At 28.7% G+C, this 24,344-nt stretch overlaps 1 protein-coding gene across 4 annotated transcripts in view; it reads right to left on the bottom strand.

Annotated features, from left to right (window-relative positions):
* The window catches only part of Gale (UDP-galactose 4'-epimerase), a 67,163-nt gene that overhangs the window by 10,785 nt on the left and 32,034 nt on the right, over window positions 1–24,344 (bottom strand). For all 4 annotated transcript variants that reach the window (XM_075353797.1, XM_075353801.1, XM_075353799.1 and 1 more), the window contains exons 3-7: window positions 21,710–21,828; window positions 18,553–18,666; window positions 15,474–15,653; window positions 11,245–11,425; window positions 1,157–1,290 (exon numbers count right to left, since the gene is read on the bottom strand). In XM_075353797.1, coding sequence (XP_075209912.1) covers window positions 1,157–1,290; window positions 11,245–11,425; window positions 15,474–15,653; window positions 18,553–18,666; window positions 21,710–21,828 — 728 coding nt within the window. The remainder of the gene's footprint in view (window positions 1–1,156; window positions 1,291–11,244; window positions 11,426–15,473; window positions 15,654–18,552; window positions 18,667–21,709; window positions 21,829–24,344) is intronic.

Genomic DNA, 24,344 nt, shown 5'->3' with positions numbered 1-24,344 from the left:
GGCATGTGATCCTGCATCACACAAACACAAAAAGTAATCTCTGAAATACCAAGAAATGTTCATATTGGTTAGATAGATTGTAGTAAACTATCTGTTTGTCTGATGATGTGGTTCGGTCTGAAGTAACATATTGATTTATTATTTATAATAAAGTTCTAGTGCATCTCATCTAGCAGAAGCAAGTCTCATCTAGTTTTACATATGAATTCAGTGCATCAATTACCAGCACATTATTTAACTGGACTTACAGAAATAAGGTTAGTATAATTCCAGTCAAAGTTTAATGATTAATATTCAGTTTGCTTTCAAAAATTTATACCAATGTTTAACTTTGCTCTGATGCTAATTAAAATGTATCGTTGTGTGGCTATGTAAATTAAAAAAAATTTCTTCTCTCAGTGGTTTAGACTCATGCCAGTCTTTTTTTCTGAACAGAACCAACAGTTTATTACTAGCGTACAGTTTTTGTTTCATGGAATTTGTTTTTAAGAAACTGACAGCTACACCTTTGTTGGAAATTAGAACAGTAAGCTCTTTGTTAATTGATGATTTGAATAAAATGAATGGAATAACAACTAATTTGCAACAGAATAAGAGTAGAGAGGCACCAAAGCTGTCAATTTATGGTTTAATAGGTACGTTTATGTCTATTTTTATTTTGTATTTTATAAAATCTTATCTTTAAGTATAGATTGTAACCGTTAAATTTGTTGTAGATATTTTATAATGTCAAATTCTTATAGGTAATACTTGTTAATCGTATATAGAAAGCTATATATTTTGCTGAAAATTAATGGATAGTACAAAAAGAAAAAATTCAATATGCACATATGTTGTGTACTTTAATTACGTTTCATAGAATCGTAGATTTACTACAATAATTGATATTACTATAAATAAATTTTTTAATCTTACAATGCATCAGTTTGTTTCATTGTATAAATACATAAAAGTGAAAATATTTTATCAATAAATAACATCCATTCTATATCTGTTATAATAATAGTGTTAGTTATGATTAATGAAATAAAAACGAATAAATTAGGCATTCATTTCAGTGATTAAATTATTTAGAAAATAAAGTAAGGCTTTGTTTTCTCTACTAAGCCACTTTTATGGATCTGTTTTAAATTAAAGAAATGTAAGATATACTTACATCTAATACTGAATAACCACACCCAGTTCCTAGATTGTAAGCTTTAAAACCAGAGAAATCTTGAGAAAACAATTTTTTCAACGCATAATTATGACCTTCTGCAAGATCCATTATATGTATATAATCTCTAACACCTAAAAAGAAAAAATATATATATATATACATACATAAAATAACAAAGTACGAGGGTAATTCAATAATTAAACAGACAAATAGCTTAGGTTTTACTTTTTTAACATCTGGCACTGTTGATAGTGTACAATTTATATAAAAAATAATATCCATCTACCAATCAACAACTGTTGGAAAGTGGATACTATTTTTATATAAACAAATAGCTGTACAGCAAAAATTTTATAAATACAATTTTTTTGTCTACTTTTCCATGTAATCCCCACCAACTTCTCCGCACTTGTCCCATCTTTTTACAAGTCTGCTTATCTCCTCAGCAATGAATTCTTTACCTCGATCTCAAAACCAGTTTTGGACTTTTTTCTTTACCTCTTTGTTGTTAAACTTTATGCCATGCAAAGCTTCTTTCATCGGACAAAACAGATAAAAATCTGAAGGGGCAAGATCAGGGTTGTAAGGAGCTCCCAACCCACTTTGCTAATAGTTTCCTGCATCAGTTGTGCCATATGAGGTCGAGTGTTGTCTTGAAGAAGAGGCACGCTTTTCCTCTGCTATCCCAGACATTTCCTCTTCGATGTGGGCTTGACTTTGTTCTCAATCATGGCTGAGTAGTGTAGGCTGTTGACAGTGCATTGCTTGTACAAATAATCACAGAAAATCGGACCTTGGGCACTCCAAAAGATGGTTAACATGACTTTACCAGATGATGGTTGCGTTTTGAATTTTTTATGGACAGGCGATTCTGGGTGTTTCCACAGCATGCTTTGATGCTTGGACTCTGGCTCAAAATTATGTATCCAGGATTTATCACAGGTTAAAATCCTGTCCAAAAATGCATCACTTTGTTACTGAAGAAATGATTTTTGAGTTCAGTGTTAATGCAAAATCTTTCAGCTTTGTGATGAATGGTAAGCTCTCTAGGTATCCACCTTGTACAAGTCTTACGGTAGTTCAGTTTGTTCTGAATGATGGAATGAGTTATGCCAACATTTACTCGACATTTTGCAGCAATTTGTTCAATTGTAAGTCATCAGTCTTCTTGGATAAGTGAATCAATACAAGAATCTAACACCGAGGTCGCACTGTTACCAGACGCCCGGAGTAGCGCTCATCGGTTATGCTTTTTCAGGCACTTTAAACTTTTCCACCCGAGTGTAAAGACTTGTAACTACTGCCATATTATTTGTTCACCTGAGAGAATATTTGTACACTTTCTGAAAGTAAAAATCAGATTACAGAACGCTGTTCTACAAAAGTACTTTCTTTGAGTGGATACACCTTTGTAACTAAGACTTTAGAGGTTTTGTTTACATAAATATTAATTAAACAGCTGACTAACACTCTTCACAAGGTTGCCAACTAACTCTTATAAAAATTTCAATTGCCTGCATTAAGTATCTTTATCTTTCAATAAAAATGTTTGTCCGTTTAATTATTGAATGACCTTCATACACAGTACAAAATTAAATATTACTTAGTTTTTATCATTCAATTATTATTTTTTCTTTTAACATGAGACTTTTTTAGAGCATAATTACTTTTTCTAATTAGTGTTACGACATTATAATAAAAAAATATAAAGTTTAAATATTAAAAAAAAAAATTATGCGACCGATCATGCTTTTTTTGTAATGAATGAATAAAACAGTTACTTGGTTTTCTGATTACTTGGCTACTATAAAGAAAATTTATCAAGAAAGAAAAGGCACCTCTCTGAAGTGACATCTTATGAACAATAAGAAATCATAGTTTTGTATTAAATAAACTTTGTTCTTTTTTGTGTTACTTTAGAGAGTTTCAATTTATTTTATTTAAACTTGTATACATTTTAACAAATTTCATGTAAAACATATTCAATTTTTTGCCCGTTTGGAAATTTTCAATGAAATTTCAACATTTCATAATTTAAGATATTATATAAAAAAAATGAATCTTTCAAGTATTTTTGAAAATAGAATTTTACTTGTCTTTAAGTGTTTAAAACATTTTCTCCATACCTTAGAATAGTAGTCACTTTTGAAAAATTATTTTGGTTCTGAATAATTTTCTTTCTAGATTCATATACATACAGCCAAAACATTTTTTGTAAAGATTGGCCACCACATTGAAACTGATCTTAAAACAACTTTGAAGTTAAAATGACGATGAACTCCATTTTAAATAAACATTTAATACTAATTTTTTTAAATTGTTAAAAATGTTAAGGGATAAAATACTGTCCTTAAAATGTTAAGGGATAATGAAAACAGGCAAAGAAATTGGGCATTTCTAAGCTTAATTTCAAATAATTTCAAGTGTTTTCAAATAAATTAGAATTCACAACAGTATTGCTGGAAAAAAAAATTGATTACAATACATAAAGTTCAATTTTTTCATTAAGTAAGATACATTTCTTCAAAGACCAATCTTCATCTTTTTATGACAATATAGTATTGTAACAGGACCGTATAATAAACCAGGGCAATGGATTTCTTTCAATTAAGAAGAAAGAAAATAATAACGAAAAGAAGAATCCAGAAGGAACTAAAAGGGACTCTTTCTCAGACTTACAGGTCTGTTTAACAATCTGTTCTTTGTGATACTGACAATGGCATCTCCAAAAGCTGTTGTTCAACCAGAAGGATTACCGGACCAGAATAAGAATTTATGGGAAAATTTAAGGGCATGGATGATGAAAATTATTACACTTCAACAGTTAAGGGATAAGGCAGGTACTAGTTACATAAGCCAGGGGGGATATTAATACTAACAGGGACCAGTGAGAAAGTCAGTAGTAGTGCGAGACCGTGTTCGGTGTAGTCATGATAACAAACAATGATAGAATAGTTTCGCAAACCCAAGTTCGATGTGGTTGTGATGATAATCACTATCATCACAACCAGATATTACTGATATCACATCAGTAAGTGTGTGGTAACAAGTGAAAACTATGTCATGTGCATTCTATTGTGGACAGTGGGTGACCATAGGAAGTTGTTCAGCGAGTTATTGATAAACTGTAGTGAAAGTGATAGTATTCTACTCATTTATTAAGTGTAGAGTAATTCTATTGTAAACAGTAAAATTAACAATATTTGCAGAAAATTAAATTGTATGAACTTTACACTTATCTAGTATAATCTTGTTGTTAAGCAATATTAGCGGTCGGACATTATAACAATTTTAGTAAATTGGACTGTATTCTGGTTTTTATAATTTAACTATCATTAAACAAATCTTGTACTTATTTGAATTACTATTTTTGTATGCCTTATATTCATCATTATTACTTATTTTATTTTCTATACGTTTAGAGGAATAAATTCTATTTATAAGAAATTTTTAGTTTGTTAATCTCTTATTATCCTGGTCAAGCTGCGAACACGCGACAGTATTTTATATTTGCTTTACATAGAGTACATATTTGATTAAAAATTATTTATAACAATAAATAAATAAATAAATATATATAACTGAATTAACAATATAATTTTTCTAAGCCAGTTATAAATTAAACCGTTAGTTGTACTGATTACTAATATATGTTTTACTGGATGAAGTTTTTTCAAGAGGGCTAGTATGAATTTATATTCTTAATTTCCAGAATTGATATGTCTTCTATCTTTGACAAAGTTGAGATTATTATTTTTACTATGATTCATGTAATTAGTTTTATACATAATAATTGCAAGCAAGTGAATCTGAAAGTAAATCCTAATTAAAACAAAGGTATAAACCAAAGTTATAAAAACAAAATAAAAAGTATAAATACATATGTTTTGTAATTTTATTACTTATTATACAGAGCGTTCAGAAAGTTGCTGTGCATTATGCTTTAGAGTTATGTGGTCCATTCTGTTCTTTCAGGATTAGATTGGTTGTTCTGCGGATTTGTTGGGTATTGCTCAGTAATAAACTAAGAATTCAACTGTTGAGTTGTGAATGAACGTGCTTTGTTTTGTTTATCAGAATCAATAGTTGCAAAAAATGTAATTGTTCTTTTGTAATGGAACGCATTTTTCTTGTTGAACATGTCTTTAGCGAAGGTGACAAATATACTGATTTAGTGAAGCACATGTTTTCTGAAAGGTTCCCAAATACTCGCTGTTCCTCACTGCAATGCAATTCGAACTTTTATTGAAAAATTTCAGGCAACAGGCTCTGTTGAAGAGCTGATCGAAGTGGAAGACCACCTAAACTAACGAACAGAAGCTGCTTGATGTTTTGGATGCTACAGGGTTTCTATGACTGAAAGTCCATCAAAGTCAATGTGTAATTTAGCATAGCAGTAATATAGCAAGATATTGGGCTTGCTACCATACATAAAACTGTAAGAAAAGAACTGAAACTTTTCCCCTTCAAAGTTAATTCATGTTCGAGAACTAATATCTACAGATCATGTCAAAAAACTAAATTATTGTAAATGGTTTAAATGCTTTATTGACAAAAATTCCGTACGTGTCCTTGACATTAGGTTTTTACAGATGAAGTGTGGTTTCATCTGGGAGGCTATATTAATTCACAAAATACATGACTGTGGATGAAATTAACTGCCATGTATTACAAGAACAATCTTTACATGAAGTAAAAACAGGAGTCTGGCTCAGTGTGAGTAAAACGGGCATTGTGGGTTCAATCTTTTTTGAAAATATAGTTAATAGTGATCATTATTTTGCTGTCTTAACAAATTTCAGTAAGTTAACATAAGTGGAAATCAATCGTGGTTGGTTCCAACAAGATGGCACCATAGTGCACAGAGCTAACAGTCAATAACTTTTTTATGAAATGTCAGGTGAATAAATTATTTTGAGGGGTTTGTGGCCTGCATGATCGCCCAATCTGACTCGCCCAGATTACTTTTATGGGGACAGCAAAACAAGCAGTAAATCACAACATACCACGCACAATTGATGAACCACAATAAAAGTGTATGTACGAGACATTCCTATACATCAGCTGGTTGGTTTGAAAACAAATTGAAATGTGTGCGGTGTTGTATTGATGTTGGAGGAGGTCATTTTCAACACCTCTTATAAACTATTCGAGTTATTGTACATCCATTTCTGTAATATAATGAAATAAAAAAAACAAAGTAATAATTAAGAAAATTTCATCATTACACTTCTGTAATTCCAGTGCATAGAAACTCTCTGAATGCACTGTACAGTATTATATGATGATATTACTGTGAATTAAGTTTACGCCATTGAAAAGAATTTTATAGTTGGTTAAAGTTTGGGATAAAAGTTATTTTTTGTTTCTTTTAGTCTTTTAATGTGTTTTTATAAATTGTTTCTTTTATTATTTTATACTATTGGCAGTTTTGGTTACAGTGAATTTTATAAAATTTCTTACTTAACTTTATCATCTATACAACTTAGATCGCACAGATTGTTATTGTTTGGTGGTAGGTATGTATTGATTTTTTTGTAGTTAATGTTGCTGGTTACTTGATTTTTTGCAGTTTTAGTTTTTTAAAAACCAGGTTTAATTTATTTTATTTTTTTTTATGTTCTTATATAAAAAAAAGGTGAAATTTATTATTGTTTTCTAATCCAAAGTATTAAGTATTACATCATATTCTAAATTATTTAGTTCACTGTACTAGTGTATTAACAAAATATCATAATATTTAATCCACAATTTTATTTTGAGGGTATCTACAATATTGATAACTATTATGTCTTCCTTGCATCACAGAGAAGACAGTAGTAATACTTTGGACATAATACTACTCAAAGGTAAATCTCTATCCATAGATGAATTACAGACAATGTGCTTAGTATAATGTTGGTATCGTGTAAGTGGTAGTTATCATCAAATAAAGTAATTTTAACGTTAAAATTTTAAAATCATTTCAATTTTAGAAATCAATAAACAAATATAAAATCTTCACGTGAAAAAACAGGAATGAAAATGAATGAACTAGTAAAATTTGAACATGATGACTAACTTTGAACATGATGAGATTATAAATCCCTAAGTCAATTTATATATAATTTAAATACATGTATATGGCAATATATATATATGTATAGATTAATCAAGTTGAAAACAAAAGTCTTAATTAATAATAGTTCAGGTTAGGTTTCAAAGAAAAAAATTATATGCTAAGGGTGACTGTGTGCATTTTCACTGGACTAGCTGATCAGAATCACCAAAAAAGTATTAATAAAGCATGATAGTCCAATGAAAGCTGCCTCTTAATGCTGTATAATCTCTACCACCTGAAAAAGTAAAACTGTTATAACTATATGGAATATGTTGGTAGCATCATGTGAATCAAATACATTTACAAAAACATCTACAAGGGACATGAATTTGGGGTGATGTAGATCTTGGTTATGAAATAAAGATACTGCACAATGAATATGATTGCCATATAAAAAAGTGATCAAAATATTATCCTAAGCATATTATCTGCGTAATACACATTTAATTGTAAAAAAATTCTATTTTTTAATTAGAAAATCGTATTTATATTTTTCTTATCTAGGATAATCATATTTATCAAATAATTTTACTTGGTCTCCACATATTATATATTTTGCAGCTATAATCAGCCAAAATAAAGCCTCTGTAATTACATTTTAATTAAGAAGCAAATATGTTTTTGCTTTTTTGGATTACCATAATTTACATAGAGTTTTATAATAATATAAAAATTTTAATTTTCAATTATTTCTTTCAAACATTATGTGTATGAAAAATTAAGTTTTTAAAGCTTATGAGCTATATGAATTTTATGACTGAATAAAAAAAGATATCACATAGTCTATTATAGTTCAAACATTACATATATTGTTGTCAATATTATCCAAATTAATGATTAATAAAAATTTAATGAAAAATAATTTTATCTTAATGATACACGCTTATTTTTAAATTGAAGAACTCATTTCTGGAGGTACGTACATACCTAATAAGTTGCTCCACAAAAAAGGAGAATTTTTGAAATTATGATTCAAGGTATAAATGTTTAAAATATAGAAAAACCATGTTAATTTTTCAAATGTTTACATGGAACTGAACGATGTTATCAGTAATAATTATAAAAAGTATACCCTCACACAAAATTATTATACCTTTTTTACTAATTTAAACAATATGTTCTCCTTATAGGCTACCTGTGAAATCATTAATTTTTATTTTTAAAATTTATAAATTTTTTTAATGGTTCCAATAAATTAATATTGTAATTTACTTCTAAAATTGACATATTATCTTTTATTATTTATGTGCTTATTTTTTTATGAGACGTTCTGCTGTGTTAGATTATTCTTACATGTATGTTCTCCCTTATTCTAAAAATCTTATTACTACTAAGTTTACTGTTATTCTGTTATTGCATTTATAATTTTAATATTATTTTTAACTTTAGTTTTCATTATTTGAAGTTTTCAAACTGTATCTATTAAATTTGATGTAACCATTTCATTTAGCTGTTTGCTTTATCTACCATATTTTCAAATTCAGTGTTCGATTATTTTCGGTGAATGTGTAAAGTATATTAAATATACACTACATATCTCAGAAACCATGATACATATATAAACTTTTGTAATACAGAGTGATTCAGGAGGATAGGGCAATACTTTGACAACTCATTCTAGAGGCTAGAAATAAGAAAAAAGCTCATATAAACATAGGTCCAAAAACGCTTCATTAGCGAGTTATACAGAGTGAAAGATTTTGCCTGAGTTTCAGTCCTCCGAGTAAATTAAGGTTTTCTGAAATTCTGGGAAGGTCAATTAAGAGGCAAATTCAATTGTTTCTTATGGTTTTTGAGCTGGGAAATCGAAAAAAAATAGGTCCCAGAACTGTATCTCTCTTAGTTTCTATGATATCCCATGTAAAACACCAAAAATAGGGCAAAAAAACACATTTTTTTTACGTTTGACGTACAATAAGATTGTTAAACTGGCAATAAATCATAGATTTTTTAAACATAAATTGTAGAGAATTTAGTTATAAGAAGGTTGATGTAAATAATGTCAACAAAAAAAAAATAAAATTTTTAAACATGTCAACTTTTATTAACAACAAAACTGATGAAAACTTAGAAGAAAATGTTACAAAAAAAGAAAACAGATGTGTCTAGTAGGTACAATAATTTTAGACCTACGGAAAACTAGTTGGCAACACTGATTTTTTTCATCACAATTTGTTTAAATACTACTCATTGTTGTCAGTTAATTGTGGTAATGTGTTAAATAACCTTTCGCTGATCAATCGTGTTTGCAGTATTATGTCAAATTCTTATTGTAAAAATTTCAGAAAACTGTTAAGAAGTGTAATTTTGTATTCATTTTACAGTGCATAAAAATCAATTCTGTTAAAAAAAGGGAAATTCTGTTTAGTTTTGTTTTGAAAAATGCAGCGTATCTTCACTAATGCTGAATATGCCGACATGCTTTTCATCTATGGATTTTGCAATGGAACTGCTGCGGCAGCGGTTACGGAAAATCGACATAGGTATCCTGGTCGTGTTGTACCAAATCGTAAAGTATTTATTAGAATTTTTAATAATCTTTGTGAGAATGGTATACTTCCCAGCGCTTATATTTCATCTGAACGACAAGCAAATCATGCTGATGAAGGTGAAAACATTCAGCAGATGGTTCAACGTAGTCCGGCAACGAGCACACGATTAATTGCAACACGGCTTAGTATTTCACAAAGCAGAGTATGGAGGACATTAAATAATAGTGGATTGCATCCTTTTCATATTTGATGTTTTACACTGTATCTCTCTTACACTGAAAAAAATAGGTCCTAGAACTCTGTATCTCTCTTAGTTTCTAAGAGAGATACAGTTCTAGGACCTATTTTTTTTCAATTTCCCAGCTCAAAAACCATAAGAAACAATTGAATTTGCCCCTTAATTGACCTTCCCAGAATTTCAGAAAGCCTTAATTTACCTGGAGGAACTGAAACTTGGGCGAAATCTTTCACCCTGTATAACTCTCTAACGAAGCGTTTTCAGACCTATGTTTATATGAACTTTTTTCTTATTTCTAGCCTCTAGAATGAGTTGTCAAAGTATTGCCCTATCCTCCTGAATCACCCTGTATATACATACTAAAAAAGAAACACATCAATGTTCCTGACTTTTATGACCATGGATGAAATAAATCTGTGTATTGTATTTATTTCCTGTGTACACTGGTAGTTCTTATTTCATTGATTAATCAAAATTTGATATTTAGGAGTTGAATGGTTACATTATTTTCCAATTAATAGGTAAAGTTTAATTTGTTGGTAAAAATGTTTAATTTATTTAATATTTTAATTTGTTAGCTCTGTATAACAAGATGTAAAACATCAAAATGCCATCTTACCTATCTGCCTAACATGTAGTAGAATATTATGTTTAAATATTTAATAATATTTCACACAAAATGGCTAAAACTGTTGAACCTATAGATGTTATCCATATGGCTAAGCAATATTAATATTAAAGTGGAAATAATAAATGTTTCTGATTACTGCTATTATATGTTAACATGATTAATATCTTTGGGAGTATTAATTTAATCTCTTTCTATGTTTTATATTATATTATGTTACAGTTTTATTTATTAAAATGTTTCCATAAATGCTTTCTATGTCAAAACTAACCACTGAAGTTGTATTAGTAGTCAAGTATGATATTTTTATCTCAATAAAAAGTAATCTATGTAACAAAAGAATGCACATGTTGGAAGAGCATTTACTGCAGAGTAAACTTGAACATACAATTATATGCACTGTGCATGAAGTTTGTCAGGAATAGACATGCATTTTCTATCATAAAAAAATTAATAGATGTCTATTACAGAGTTATCTGAATTAGAAATGCAGAAATTTTCAGAATGAGAATATTTAGACTAAAAACTTTGTACCAGCATGTATTAAAAAAACAAATTTTACTATGTACAGTCTTCTAAATTTTGTTATGAATACAAATCTTCATAAGAGCTATAAGCTAAACTTACCTGTTCCATCATGTGTTTCATAATCATTTCCATAAACAAGAAGTTTTGGCTGGCGGCCAACAGCAACTTGACTGATATATGGCATAAGATTGTTTGGTATCCCGGCTGGATCTTCACCAATATCACCAGATGGATGAGCTCCAACAGGATTGAAGTACCGAAGGGATATCACTTTCCAACTCTAAAATGCCAAAAACACATTATTATTTTTTTATTATAAAGATGCAGACTTCCTCTAGAAATGACATAATCTTCATCTTGTAGATATACTTCTGAGGAAAATTTATGATCACCTTGCTATAAAATTTAACCTATTAAATTAAATTACAGCAACAGCAGGATAAGCTGCCTTTAGATAGACAATTGCATAACTATACAGCATTTTACTAGTAACTACTCTGTTGCTCTGATAGAACAACTTATTTCCAGTTATTTGTTGCTTCAATAACTTTTAAACAACATATAATTTTTCCTAACTAAAACATCTGGTTGAAAGGAGGTGAGTAAATCTAAATCTGAAAACTGACAATTACTCGGGTTGGGATTATTTGGTCATGAAATACTTACATTCATAGCACATGAATAATAAATCAGGCAATTTCAGTAAACTACTGAACTAGCAAATTTGGGCAACTTTGTCACATAGCAACATGATCCTGATGAGATATAAGACAAACAACTTCAGTACAGAACAACAGTGTAACAGCTGGGGATTATTAATAAAATTATGCCATAATAAAAATATTTATAATTATATTAATAAGTTGTAATTCTGAGTACTCTTTAGCTACAGTTTGATAAGGGTTTGTGTTAATTAAAATTAAAAACAAAACATTAATTTAAAATATAAAGACGAGAACATTTTACAATATTCACTGAAAAAACACTTCTATATCTTAAAATTAATGAAATGTTTGCAATAATGTGTGTAGTTCTGGAATGATCAGTAGCTTTCTATGTTTTGAAGTATCTCACAGTTGTACACAAATTTTACTATATGATGTCTTTTCTACAAGATGTACATCTTGCTGCTGAAGATTCTGGCTGAGAGTGGCAAATATAAACTTTTCACTGGTTCTATATGTGAAAACTGCAAGACATGGTTTTACAGAACACATATCATCCAAGAGAACAAAAAAATATTTTATTATAAATGGATAGTGTATGCAGTGCAATATCTCTTTATAAAGAATAATAATGAAAACCTAACATTGTCATTAGATACATAATTAAATTTTACTTACTTAGTTTATTTATATTTCTTCTAAATAATATGATATAAATGCTATCATTATTACTACAAATTAACTTACCCAACGTGCATGGTTGCTCCTAAAAACCACAATTTTATAACTAATGCACAGATAAAATGATCTCTGGCCAAGAGCTGCATAATCAAGACTCATCTTAACTACCTCTGACTAAAAGTTCCTGCATATCTATTGTCTTTTTAAATAAAATGGGCTTAATTCTATTCAAATACAATAATCTAATCACTAAACCTTACTGGTAGTTATCAGCCAATAAACGTTTGCAAATCATTATAATTTAACTCTGTCTACAACACATTATCTACAACAGAACATCATTGTCACTAACCGAACCTTTTTCAAAATATAAGATTATTAGCAATTTATAATTATAACAGCACAAAAGTACAAATCTGTTATTTTTATTTTACACAAGCTTATTTTTTAACAAAAATACAATATGTCTTCTCTCAAAGCTTTTAATTATTTTCCAGGTCATTATACTGCCATTAAACATATTTTATTACACTTAAATGGATTTTAAGAATGGACACTATATATGCTAATGAAAAATGCTATATAATAATGATACTTTTTATACCTTCATTCATCTAACTTTATAATGATTACAATTACCGTAAACTGTTTGGTTTATCTATTCTTTTCTAAGAAATTATTAAAGACTGATTTATAATCATAGATTTCCTTTTAAAAAATAATTTAATGTTCAAATTTTATTGAAAGTTAACAGTACCTTCATATTATTTATTAATTTTTAGAGTATATTTATAAATTGTTTTAAATTACGACATTTTAAATTAGTTATACATATACTACACTGGTGTGTTCAACAAACAAGCAATATTTCATTTTGGACATGCTTCTACTAGTTTCTTTATACCATGATGTAGACTGTCCACGATGGTCATATAAACTGCTACAAAATAAAGTCTGCAAACAGTTATGGAGTAGCATACTTAATCCAAATACTAGAATAATAACTTACTCCATAACTGTTCCGTTCCACGTCGAGCCGTCTGGTGCTGCGATCAAGTGGGTGCTAGTGCTCACTGGCGAGTTAAGCTCGTATGATTATTCTACGTCAGAATCCTGCACAGTGCGGTTGTGTTTTCATTTCAGTCCAAGGGGACTCATAGTTTCTTGATAATGTTCAAGTTCAATTATGACTAAAGTGTCATACATTCTTAAGTTTAATGTAACTATTGTAATTCAATCAAAATGTCAAGGGTGATAAGAAATTAAAAATAACAATTCAAGAAGAACATAGCGTTGCTTCATTTCATCATCTACCATCTCATCTAAAATACAGTCCACACTAGCTCTAAATTCTACCAATAACAAAGAACTAACTTATGACAAGTTTAACTATCCATGTTCCCATATTATTAACTACTAGAATTAAGTAAACTAGTTTTTATTACTAGAACAATAGAAGAAATGGTAAACTGTAAAATAGATTTAAGACCAAACTGGTTTTAACAAAAGATATTAACCAGGGAAAGCAAGAAAACTCAATCAATTTTAGTCATCAGATTAATTTTAGAAGGCTAGTTGAAGAGAATAGCCATTTATTAATAATGGCATCTGCATATCTTGACAGAGCATCTGATAATTTAGAGTGAAATAAAGTGTTTAAGACCTTAAGAAAAATAGAATAAATATAACAATATTATAGATAACCACTGCTTTTTAATCTATAAATGGAGAAAGTGATACATAATATAAACTTTTAAGTAATCATCCAGAGAGAAAAAATAAAAATATTAAAATTCACTGATGATATTAATACATACTATTTTGACTGAAATTAAGAATAATTTAGTCAATAGTTAAGTTAGTTCATTAATTAATATTAAGTTGGCCCATTAGTCCATACTATTAAATACTTCTAACTGGTCAAGATGAAATTCTAATTCAAAGCATATAAAACAAACAATAAAAAGCAACCAAAAAGTTGAATAATAATTAGATATTAATATAGAACATAACATCAGATGATTTTTTTATAAGCAGTAAAATTACAAAGGATAAATAAATTAAAGATGACTGAATGTATTAAAATAAGACCTATCTGATCATGATTTGTTTTCTGTATAAAATCAGAAGACAAATCTTTACTGTTTTCACATAACAAGTTAAGAATTAGAAAACAATTTTTAAATATGTTTATAAGGAGTGTACAATTATATGGCAACAAATTTAGAATACAAAGAGGTTTTTCAAATGAGATGCTGTAGAACGCTAGAGATTAGATGAGTACATAGAGTATACAATGATGAATTGGAGAAGAAAGAGAAGTTTAAGACAGAATGTAATAAAATGGACAAGGCTGGTAAGCCATATATTAAGAATTAGTGAACTTGATTCTAAAAGTAAGTGTAAAGGGTAAAAAAGTTACGATTATAACATATATAAATCAATGAAGAACAGTGTGGGGAAGTATATCAAACCAGACAAAAATGAAAAAATATGTTTTATGTATTCTGCAGAAATTTTATGGACCTATTCTTCTTAGTCTGAAATATCTTAATTATTGTTAACATATTGCTAATTTTTGATACAGTCATACTGAAACAGGTATGCCTTTTTTATTCAAATAAATTTAGATATCTATAAGTTGTTAAAACTAACTGATAGAAATAAAAGTAAAAATATATTAACAGTAATGATAGTAAAACCTGAAGAAAAAAAATCCAATTGAAAACTAAACTGAGTAATTATTATGCTATATATTATGTTAAAAAAAGAGGAAAACCATAGGTTTTTAATAATTATGTTAAATAGTAATAGCAAAAATTCCTACCTAATTCACTATAGGTGATGGTATAATCATGAATTTTTTTACAGATTTTATTTTAATAATAGAATTTCATCTCTATATAAGATTTACTCAAATAAATTACTTGAGTACAAAACAGATTTTAAGGAAACTATCAAAATTTCATTAACTTTGAATACCTTATCTGATGAAGCAAGATCCTTTAGAATTTCCTCAACGAAATATTTTGATTTTCCATAAGGATTGGTGCAACCTTGACCAGTTGGATGTGTTTCTGTCAAAGGCAGGAACTGAGGATTACCATACACAGTGGATGATGATGAATAAACTAAATTTTTAACTCCAGCTTCTTTCATAACCTAAAAAAAAAATCATTACATATTAATGAATGTTATCGCTTTCAGTCCTATATAACCTTTTCTTTTCATTTTCCTGTTTAGCCTCCGGTAACTACCGTTTAGATAATTCTTCAGAGGATGAATGAGGATGATATGATGAGTGTAAATGAAGTGTAGTCTTGTACATTCTCAGTTCGACCATTCCTGAGATGTGTGGTTAATTGAAACCCAACCACCAAAGAACACCGGTATCCACGATCTAGTATTCAAATCCATGTAAAAATATCTGGCTTTACTAGGACTTGAACGCTGGAACTCTCGACTTCCAAATCAGTTGATTTGGGAAGACACGTTAACCACTAGACCAACCTGGTAGGTTAGTCCTATATAACCTGTATGTATATATGTTAACAAGAAACAATGTCCTTTTCCCAGGAACGAAGCACAGATCGGGTGACTTTATTACAATCCATAATGATATGCAATGGTGCATATTTGTTCTAGCTATAGTAGTCTATTAAAAATAATTCAGTGTAGTCTTTGACTTTGTCTAGTGGATATTTTAGAAATAATGAAAATTTTGTTGAACTGGTTCTAAATTATTTGAAGTTATATGTTGCCATTACAATGCCCAACTTACAAAATTTGTATTTTCAGAGTGCTTTTCTTTGTGTTTGTCATTATAAAGTTTTATATTGTAAATAGTAAGTAGTTATTAGCATAAATATGTTTGATATATGTGATAAAAGAAAAATAAATACTGATAATATTTTTGTGAATTTTTAATTTGTTTTTATGAAATTTGTACTGCTACAATGATTTTGGAGAATACATCATTGCAATTTGTTCAATATCAATAAATACTACAGCTGTAACTTTTACAGTTGATGTAACATTTACTGGGTTATCGTAATAATTTTAGTAGCTCAAAAATGCCTAGGTTTTGTGCCCTGACAACTTACACAGATCCAGGCCTTAAAGCATTAAAATATAATGAAAAGAATTATTTACTATTTTTACTGGGAAAACAACGCTAGTTAAAGGCTACATCCTTTTTTAACCTCATTGATCGAACTTAATCATTGAGTCCAGCTCTATACTGAAAGATGTATAACAAATCTAAAACAAAGTCATTAAATCTGAGAACCTCATCTAGCTTTATTCCAAAATTAAAAAAAAAAAAAATACAATTCTATTTATAAGATATATTAATAATAAATTTTTTTTTAAGAGTTCAGTTTAAAAAACTAACTCATCAAATAGTGATAAAACAAACATATCTCATGCATTCACCTCTACCCTCTGCCCTGAAGATCTTGTGGATTGCCAGAGAATAAAGTCCTGTCTCATAGCCAAAGTATATTGTTTAATGTGAAATATTTCTGTTTTCTGGTTTAATAAAAGAGATTAATCTATTATTTAAATATAGATCACATATTCATAAATATAAACCCATGGAGATGTCAGAACTTTTAATTTACTAAATTTAGTCTGTATGAAACATCATATTTACTAGGACCACACAAATATCTGAGAAAATCTTTGTATCATGAAAACTTATTTTGATTTCTGAAATAGCTCCAAACTGTAGTAATACTCTATTTTAGACAAGAGTATATAAAGGCGCAATAAATAATTAATAATGATGACAAGTTTAGTGATTGATAAATATTATAGTTAAAAATAATACAGTATGGTTTTACTCATTGCAAACAAAATCAATATTACACAACCGTTAGAGTTCATTCAAATGCAAAAAGCAGAGATCTTAACATTGAGGCTTAGTGTATATCCATTTGCAGAGAGAACTGTGAGGTACACCATCTAAAATATTAGTTTTACATGCCTTACACATATTCTAAACATGCTGCACATAGTTTTTCTGGGATACTTTCTTTCTTTGGTGCCACCATTACTACTACTACTACTACTACTACTACTACTACTCCTCCTCCTCTTCCTCCATTATTTTTAGTAATCTATTATAAATCCTTATAAAGTCAATAAAAAATCCAAACTTTGGTAAGGTTTTTTGAGTAAAATAAATTTAAATTATTTCAAGTTGATAAAACAAAGTCTAAACAATTTATGTTAAATTTTTGGTGACAGAAAACTAGTTAGTTCTTAATCCTTTCATAAGTTTTGAAAACTAATTCAAACTTAAATATTTAATTAAACAATAATGTCTTATTTACAATTTTTTTATTGAGGGGATGAATTGTATAAAAATTTAATAATATCAATGAACTTACTAAATTACAAAACATTTTACCACATATGAAGCTGTAGACATTCAAATTAGTTTAAATTTGCTCAAATTCATATAAAAAGACAAATTTCTGATTCCTTTTCATGTAAGTCTAACTGATGTTGAAGCACACTTTTCAAGTGACTGAAACCGTTTCTATACACACTTCATAATCTATATTCAATGAACCTAGATATTCAAATACAATAAGTAAAAAAAAGCATAAATTTTAAAGCATATTTTTCACTGACTTGTAAAGTTATTTCCAATGATAGTATTTTTTATTAAATTCAAAACTACACCTTCATTGTAAAATTTGTCCAAACACCTCTAAGATAAAGCACTCCTTCAAAATCTCCCTATCTACTCATTCAGTTTTTAAACCAAATTTAATAGATTCATTATATAAACTACCAAATTTTATAATAAACTTGTAATATAAACTAAAAAATTTTATAATTGTAGTTTATTAAAGTTGTTCCTGAAATAAAAGCGAAAACAAATATTTCCACAAATGAGAACAGAATTTTGTAATCAAGATTTTGATATCTTCAGATTCCAAACAATAAAAAAAATTAGGAGATAATTTAATATAAAAAATAATTTCCTCCTGAATGGGTAGAAAGTAATATATGACTAGTAATAAAATTTAACTTAAATAAACATTTTTACCTCAAATAAAATGATAGATCCTGTGATATTGTTACTATAGTAAGTTAAAGGAATTGTACATGATTCTCCAACAGCCTTTAATGCAGCAAAATGCATAACACAACCGATCTTGTGCTATAAAATCATAACCATAACATAAAAATATTAATCAAATAACAAATATAACACATGTTTTTAACGTAACATATATAATTTTACATGTTCTGGTTAATATATTGGAAAGAATAAGCAATAAGAACAAAAAATTAGTTTTAAAAAATAACAATAAATATACACAGAAATTTATATATATATTAAAGTAATGTTAGATCTTAGATGTGTGAAATCACCTGAATTGTCTTATATACAAATTTAAATATATGGTTTTGGCAATTATAAGAATTAAATGACTTCTTATATTAATTTGTATATTAATACAAGTATATTAATTTGTTGCCTCTTATACTTGTTAAACACCTAGGTTACATGTAAAACAAAATCTGCCTATCTTCGTGATAGAGTGCATCTTGGCCTTTAATCTGAATGTTCCGGGTTTGAATCCTGGTCAGGTATGGCATTTTTCATACGCTACAAAATTCCATTTCTACATTCCATGCACAAACTTCAAGCATATGTGGTATTATCATCAGGCGAAAAAGAAAGAGTAAGAGAAAACAGTTAGTTATATGTGTAATTCAAAATAATGTTCAATGAACTGTCAAATAACTTAAGAAGTTGTTCAAACTTTTAAAACTATTAGATTATTGAATATTTATGAAGCAACTATAGCCTATAGAATCCTAATATTAGAAATCATGCTTTTCTTTCTCTTCTCAAAAAAAAAAATTTGATATGGACACCACATGACTTCCATCCTTTACGTCTATTAAATTACATATACACATTTTTTTAAAATTAAAAGTATATAAAATTCTATTTCACTAGTAACTTCTGATTTTTTTTTTTTATGGTTATTTGTTGAAATTATTTATTGTAACAATTTTTTTTATAATCAGCAGTTAATAGTTACTAATAAAATCAATATATTTAAATTAAAAAAAAAAGTCAGAAATGAAGTTGGATTCGAACCGATGTGACTTCCCCTTGTAAGATCCAAATATTTCATTAATTAAAATTTTGTTTGGCTATAATTCTGTAACGAATGAAAATAAGTACCACTTATGATATATTGTTTAAAAGCTCTTTACTTTCCTTTATTTTTGTACAAGGAAGTAAAAAAATAAATATTTTTTTATAGATTCAGTAGATAATGTTGACATAATTTAGTAAAGACTGGTTAACAATTAAATTATATTATATATATAGAATATATTCCTATTATTATATTTCTATATATAGAAACACATACGAGGTCTGTAAATAAAGGTAATGAAACTGGTTCAAAAAACTTTTTATTTATAATTAAATTATACATGGACTCTATCACCTTCAAAATAGTTCCCTTGGGAAGTCATGCAATGCTTCAAATGGAAGGAGTGTTTTCATACTCTTCATAGCAGTGTTGGAATACAGAAACCGGAATGTCCTTTAGATGGTCGGTTACGTTTTTTAAAAATGTTTTCTACTGTTCCAAAATGGTGTTCTTTTAGATGTTTTTTTAAAGTTGGGAACTGGAAAAAGTCACAGGAACTCAAGTCAAGTGAATAAGGTGGTTGAGCACCTTAAAAAAACAGGAAAAACAGGAATGTTTTTCTTTGCCAAAAACTCATTAACTGAAAGTGCAGTGCAACCAGGTGTGTTGTTATAATGCAGCATCCAGTTGTCTGTGATGGCTGGTCTCATGCGTTGCCCGCATGAGACCAGCTCTTTTCCACTCTTTCAAGAATTTCTCAGTAAACATATTGATTTCCAGTCTGTCCAAAAACTCCTTATGGGCAATGCCATTACTATCAAAGAAACAAATTACCATGGTTTTGATTTGCTAATTTTTGCTTTTTTGGGACATGGTGAGTTTGAAATGTGCCACTCCTTGCTCTGGCGTTTTGTATCTGGGTTGTACTCAAATATCCAGGATTATCACCAGTAATAACATTTTTTAGAAAATCAGGATCAGTTTCAATTTGCCCTAAAAGATCGTGGCACACTTCCACCCTGTTGTTTTTCTGTTCAACAGTGAGGCTGCTTTTTGGGACCAATTTTACACAAACTTTTTTCATGTCCAATACGTTTGTCAAAATTTGATGGTCTGTGGTATGGTTCAAATTCAATTGTTCTGCAATCATTCTGACAGTTAATCACTGGTCATACCATATCAAGTCTGATTCGCTCAACAATGTTGTCATTTTTTGACGTTAACGATCTTCCAGAGCATGGATCGTCCACAACTGATTCCCGGACATCTGAAAATGCTTTAAACCACCTAAAACCTTGGGCTTGTGACGGAGCGTCATCTCCATGCGCCCTTTTCAATTTTGAAAAAGTCTCAGTAGCATTCTCACAGAGTTTAACACAAAACTTGATTGTTTACAATCAACTTATGAGAAACTTGTAACTCATAATTAGGCACTCATTTTTGTAATGCACGACAAAAACTCGTTTCATGAAAAATTTGTTTACATCTCAGCTGGCAAAAATAGACTAAAAATATTAATACCTAATATAAATCAGCTGTCCATATGTTTACCATATGGACTTACTACCAGTGTAGTAAACCATACGTTTACTAGTAACTTTAGAATGTTGCCACTTTGGCTGCTGAAAAAACTAATCTCATTACTTCATTTACAGACCTCATACATAGAAAACAAAAAGAAATTGAACAGTGTATGTTTAAATTGATAAAAAAAAACTGAAAAGGTAATAATGTTTTATGTTATGTACAAAACATGTATAAAACATTTAATGATTCCAGACTGCAAACTGAGATAGCCGCCAATAGGACAATACAGGTGGCAGGGCAAATGGAAAAAGCAGAAAAAAGGTTGAACATTTAGTCTTGACATACGAAGTGACTTGAAGAGTAAAAGGCAGAAGGGAGGAGCTGATTCAATAACAAAGGGATTATATATAATGCCTATTAGTTAATCATCTACATGACTGATGAATACCACATAAGCATGTTATAGTATTGAAAATAGTTTGATAAATAAAATTCTATTTACTTTATTTTTTATATGCAATATAATATTAAACATTACAAATATATAATAATACTTACTTTACTGAACACTTCCTTAAGAGCATTTTTATCACATAAATTAATATTATAAAATATCAAAGACTTTCCTGTTAATTTCATAACACGAATCAATGATTCCGGAAGTTCTTCATTTTCAGCTGAAAATAAAGAATTTAATAAACTTTTTTATTAAATGTTGTTTTGTATAAAATGTACCATAATTACACCATGCAAGCAACAGCTGAGCATTTACATATTTTGTAATCTTTATTTTTGAATGTACATAACTTTTTTACAATTATATATCAATTTTTACAATCCACTGAAATATATAATCTTTTTGCACATCATGCCATGCCAAAACAGTTGAACGTGAGCTCGTGTTCACCACGGACTAACAATATAATGATCATTACTCTCAAAAAGGCCACTTTAAATTGGCCTTTCATACTTGAGGTGCTTTGCATGAGTTACAGACATTAAAAACTGGAACAAAAATAATGAATTTACTTTTGATTCAACAGTCAAAAGTGTACTTTTCAGTGAGTGTTTATGTGAATAAAATTGTTGTGTTTAGTGATCACAATATACAATTAGCTTTAAAGGCTGAAATATTCTTAAATATTACAAAACCATACCTTGAATTTACCTGTATATAATTTTTTTTACCTTTCTATTAAATTATTAATACATATAATGTGGCTGCATAATATAATCTAATGCATACTTTCTCATTCCTAATATTATTATGATAAACAAATTTAGACTTGGCATTAAAAATTAGAAAATAAATGGTACCTCTCATTATGCAGTCACAAATATACATAAAAATAAATTAATCAGTATTTAGAAATAATAGAAAAAATTACTATTTAAATAAGAATGGTATTATAAAGGTATAAAATTATATGATAATGTTTAAGGGTACATTAGAGTTAAAAGGGAAAAAAAAATATTTTGATCAAGATTTTTACAGCTGCTGAGAACTATCATCAGCTGCTGACGTCCCTAGCACAATGAGATCATAGCAACCCATATTTTTTCTGCGAGAATTTATTACATATGAATTGGTTGTTAAGCTTTGACTGCAGCAACAATACAATCTCAAGCTTACTGCTGGAGGATGCAGTGGGAGAAACACAGATCTTCATGTATGGAGCGTTAGCTATCAGTTTGACAGGCACATGATATTGTTTATTATCTGTTACCCATATGTTAACCATACTGATGGAAGTTGGCAGCAGCAATATCTTTTTCTTGGGCGGCAAATCTGATTTAACATTCACTGTGGAATCACAGGATTAAGGATCATATCATTGCTGCATTATGATTAATAGTCTACTCAATCATAATGCAGCAACCTGGAATTCTAGCCTATTCATTATGCAAGCATAACAATTCTACTGAAAGCACCTAACCAAAGAGATCTGATTTATCCTAATAACCATATTTGCAGCAGGAGGGATACAGATCTGGACAGTGCAGAGCCTTTCAAGGTTCAAAAGTAAACCCTACACCAAATGATTATGGCCAGTCTTGGTTTCTCTGTCAAACCTAAATTGTGGTAGCAGGCCAGATTTCACATTCAGATCTGTAGCTAGTAATACAGCTGAGGGATTTTGATGGATTGGCTCCATCATGTTAAACAACATAAAATTTATTTAGCATTCAAAACCTATGTATAAATTCAATAAAAAAAGTTTTTTTTTTAACAAATATAACAAAAATTGTGTTTGGTGCCAGGAAAATAAACAAGGACAAAATATAATATTCAGAAAACAATGAAATTTAATTATTTAAAAAAAAATACAGTGATTAATCATTAATATTTAAACTGCTGCTGGCAAAATATTATGAGTCCGTTTTATCTCCTTACAACTATATTTTAGCCAGGATAATTATATTTCAAGATTATTTTTGTCAAATAATAATGTAACAATTTATTAGGAAAAAATCTGGACAAAGTTTAAAAAATTTCAATTTTTCCATGCTGCTAAAAGATTGTAACAAAATGAGGATATCAAAACACTAAAGAAACAAATTTATAGAACATAACCTTGTTCCATAACTGGAGAAAAAAGGAAAAGAATTCATGCTGTAAAAAAAAGTTTTGAGAAGGAAATAGGGAAGACCAGAAAATATTAATTTATCATTTTTTTAGTGGAATGAGATAATGAAAAACTATCTCACTTCTAATGGTTTGGATACGCTTAGAAAGCTAGAACTGATAAGAAAGATTTAAATCAATTTCTATGTGTAAGAAGAAAAAAATGAAGTTCAACCCCACAAAGTATAAATTTGATCTAGGAAATTCTAGAGTAATCCTTTGAAGATATAGTTGGATATATATATATATATATATATGCAGTAATGCAATTTATTACAAGAGAGAATGCAGTTATGAAGTATTAAGGCAGGAATATTTGACATAAGGAAGTATTCAAACAGGTGATAATCTGCGGCCAATTATTTACTATCAATTTGAAGATAAGGAATAATTAAAAGGAAAATTAAAATTCAAGATAATTTTTGAGTATGTATTAAATTAGTACAATTAACCTTAAAGGTGTAATACCAAAAATCATATATATGTTAAAGAAGAGTAAATAATCATTACTCTTGAATCACATCTAAAACTTTTAAGGGGTCTTAAGTTAATGCAAGGATAAATTTG

The sequence above is a fragment of the Lycorma delicatula genome, chromosome 1, assembly GCF_047948215.1.
Source record: "Lycorma delicatula isolate Av1 chromosome 1, ASM4794821v1, whole genome shotgun sequence".
NCBI lineage: Eukaryota > Metazoa > Arthropoda > Insecta > Hemiptera > Fulgoridae > Lycorma > Lycorma delicatula.
Note: the sequence above shows the minus strand (reverse complement) of the source record. Positions and strands in the feature narration are given on the sequence as shown.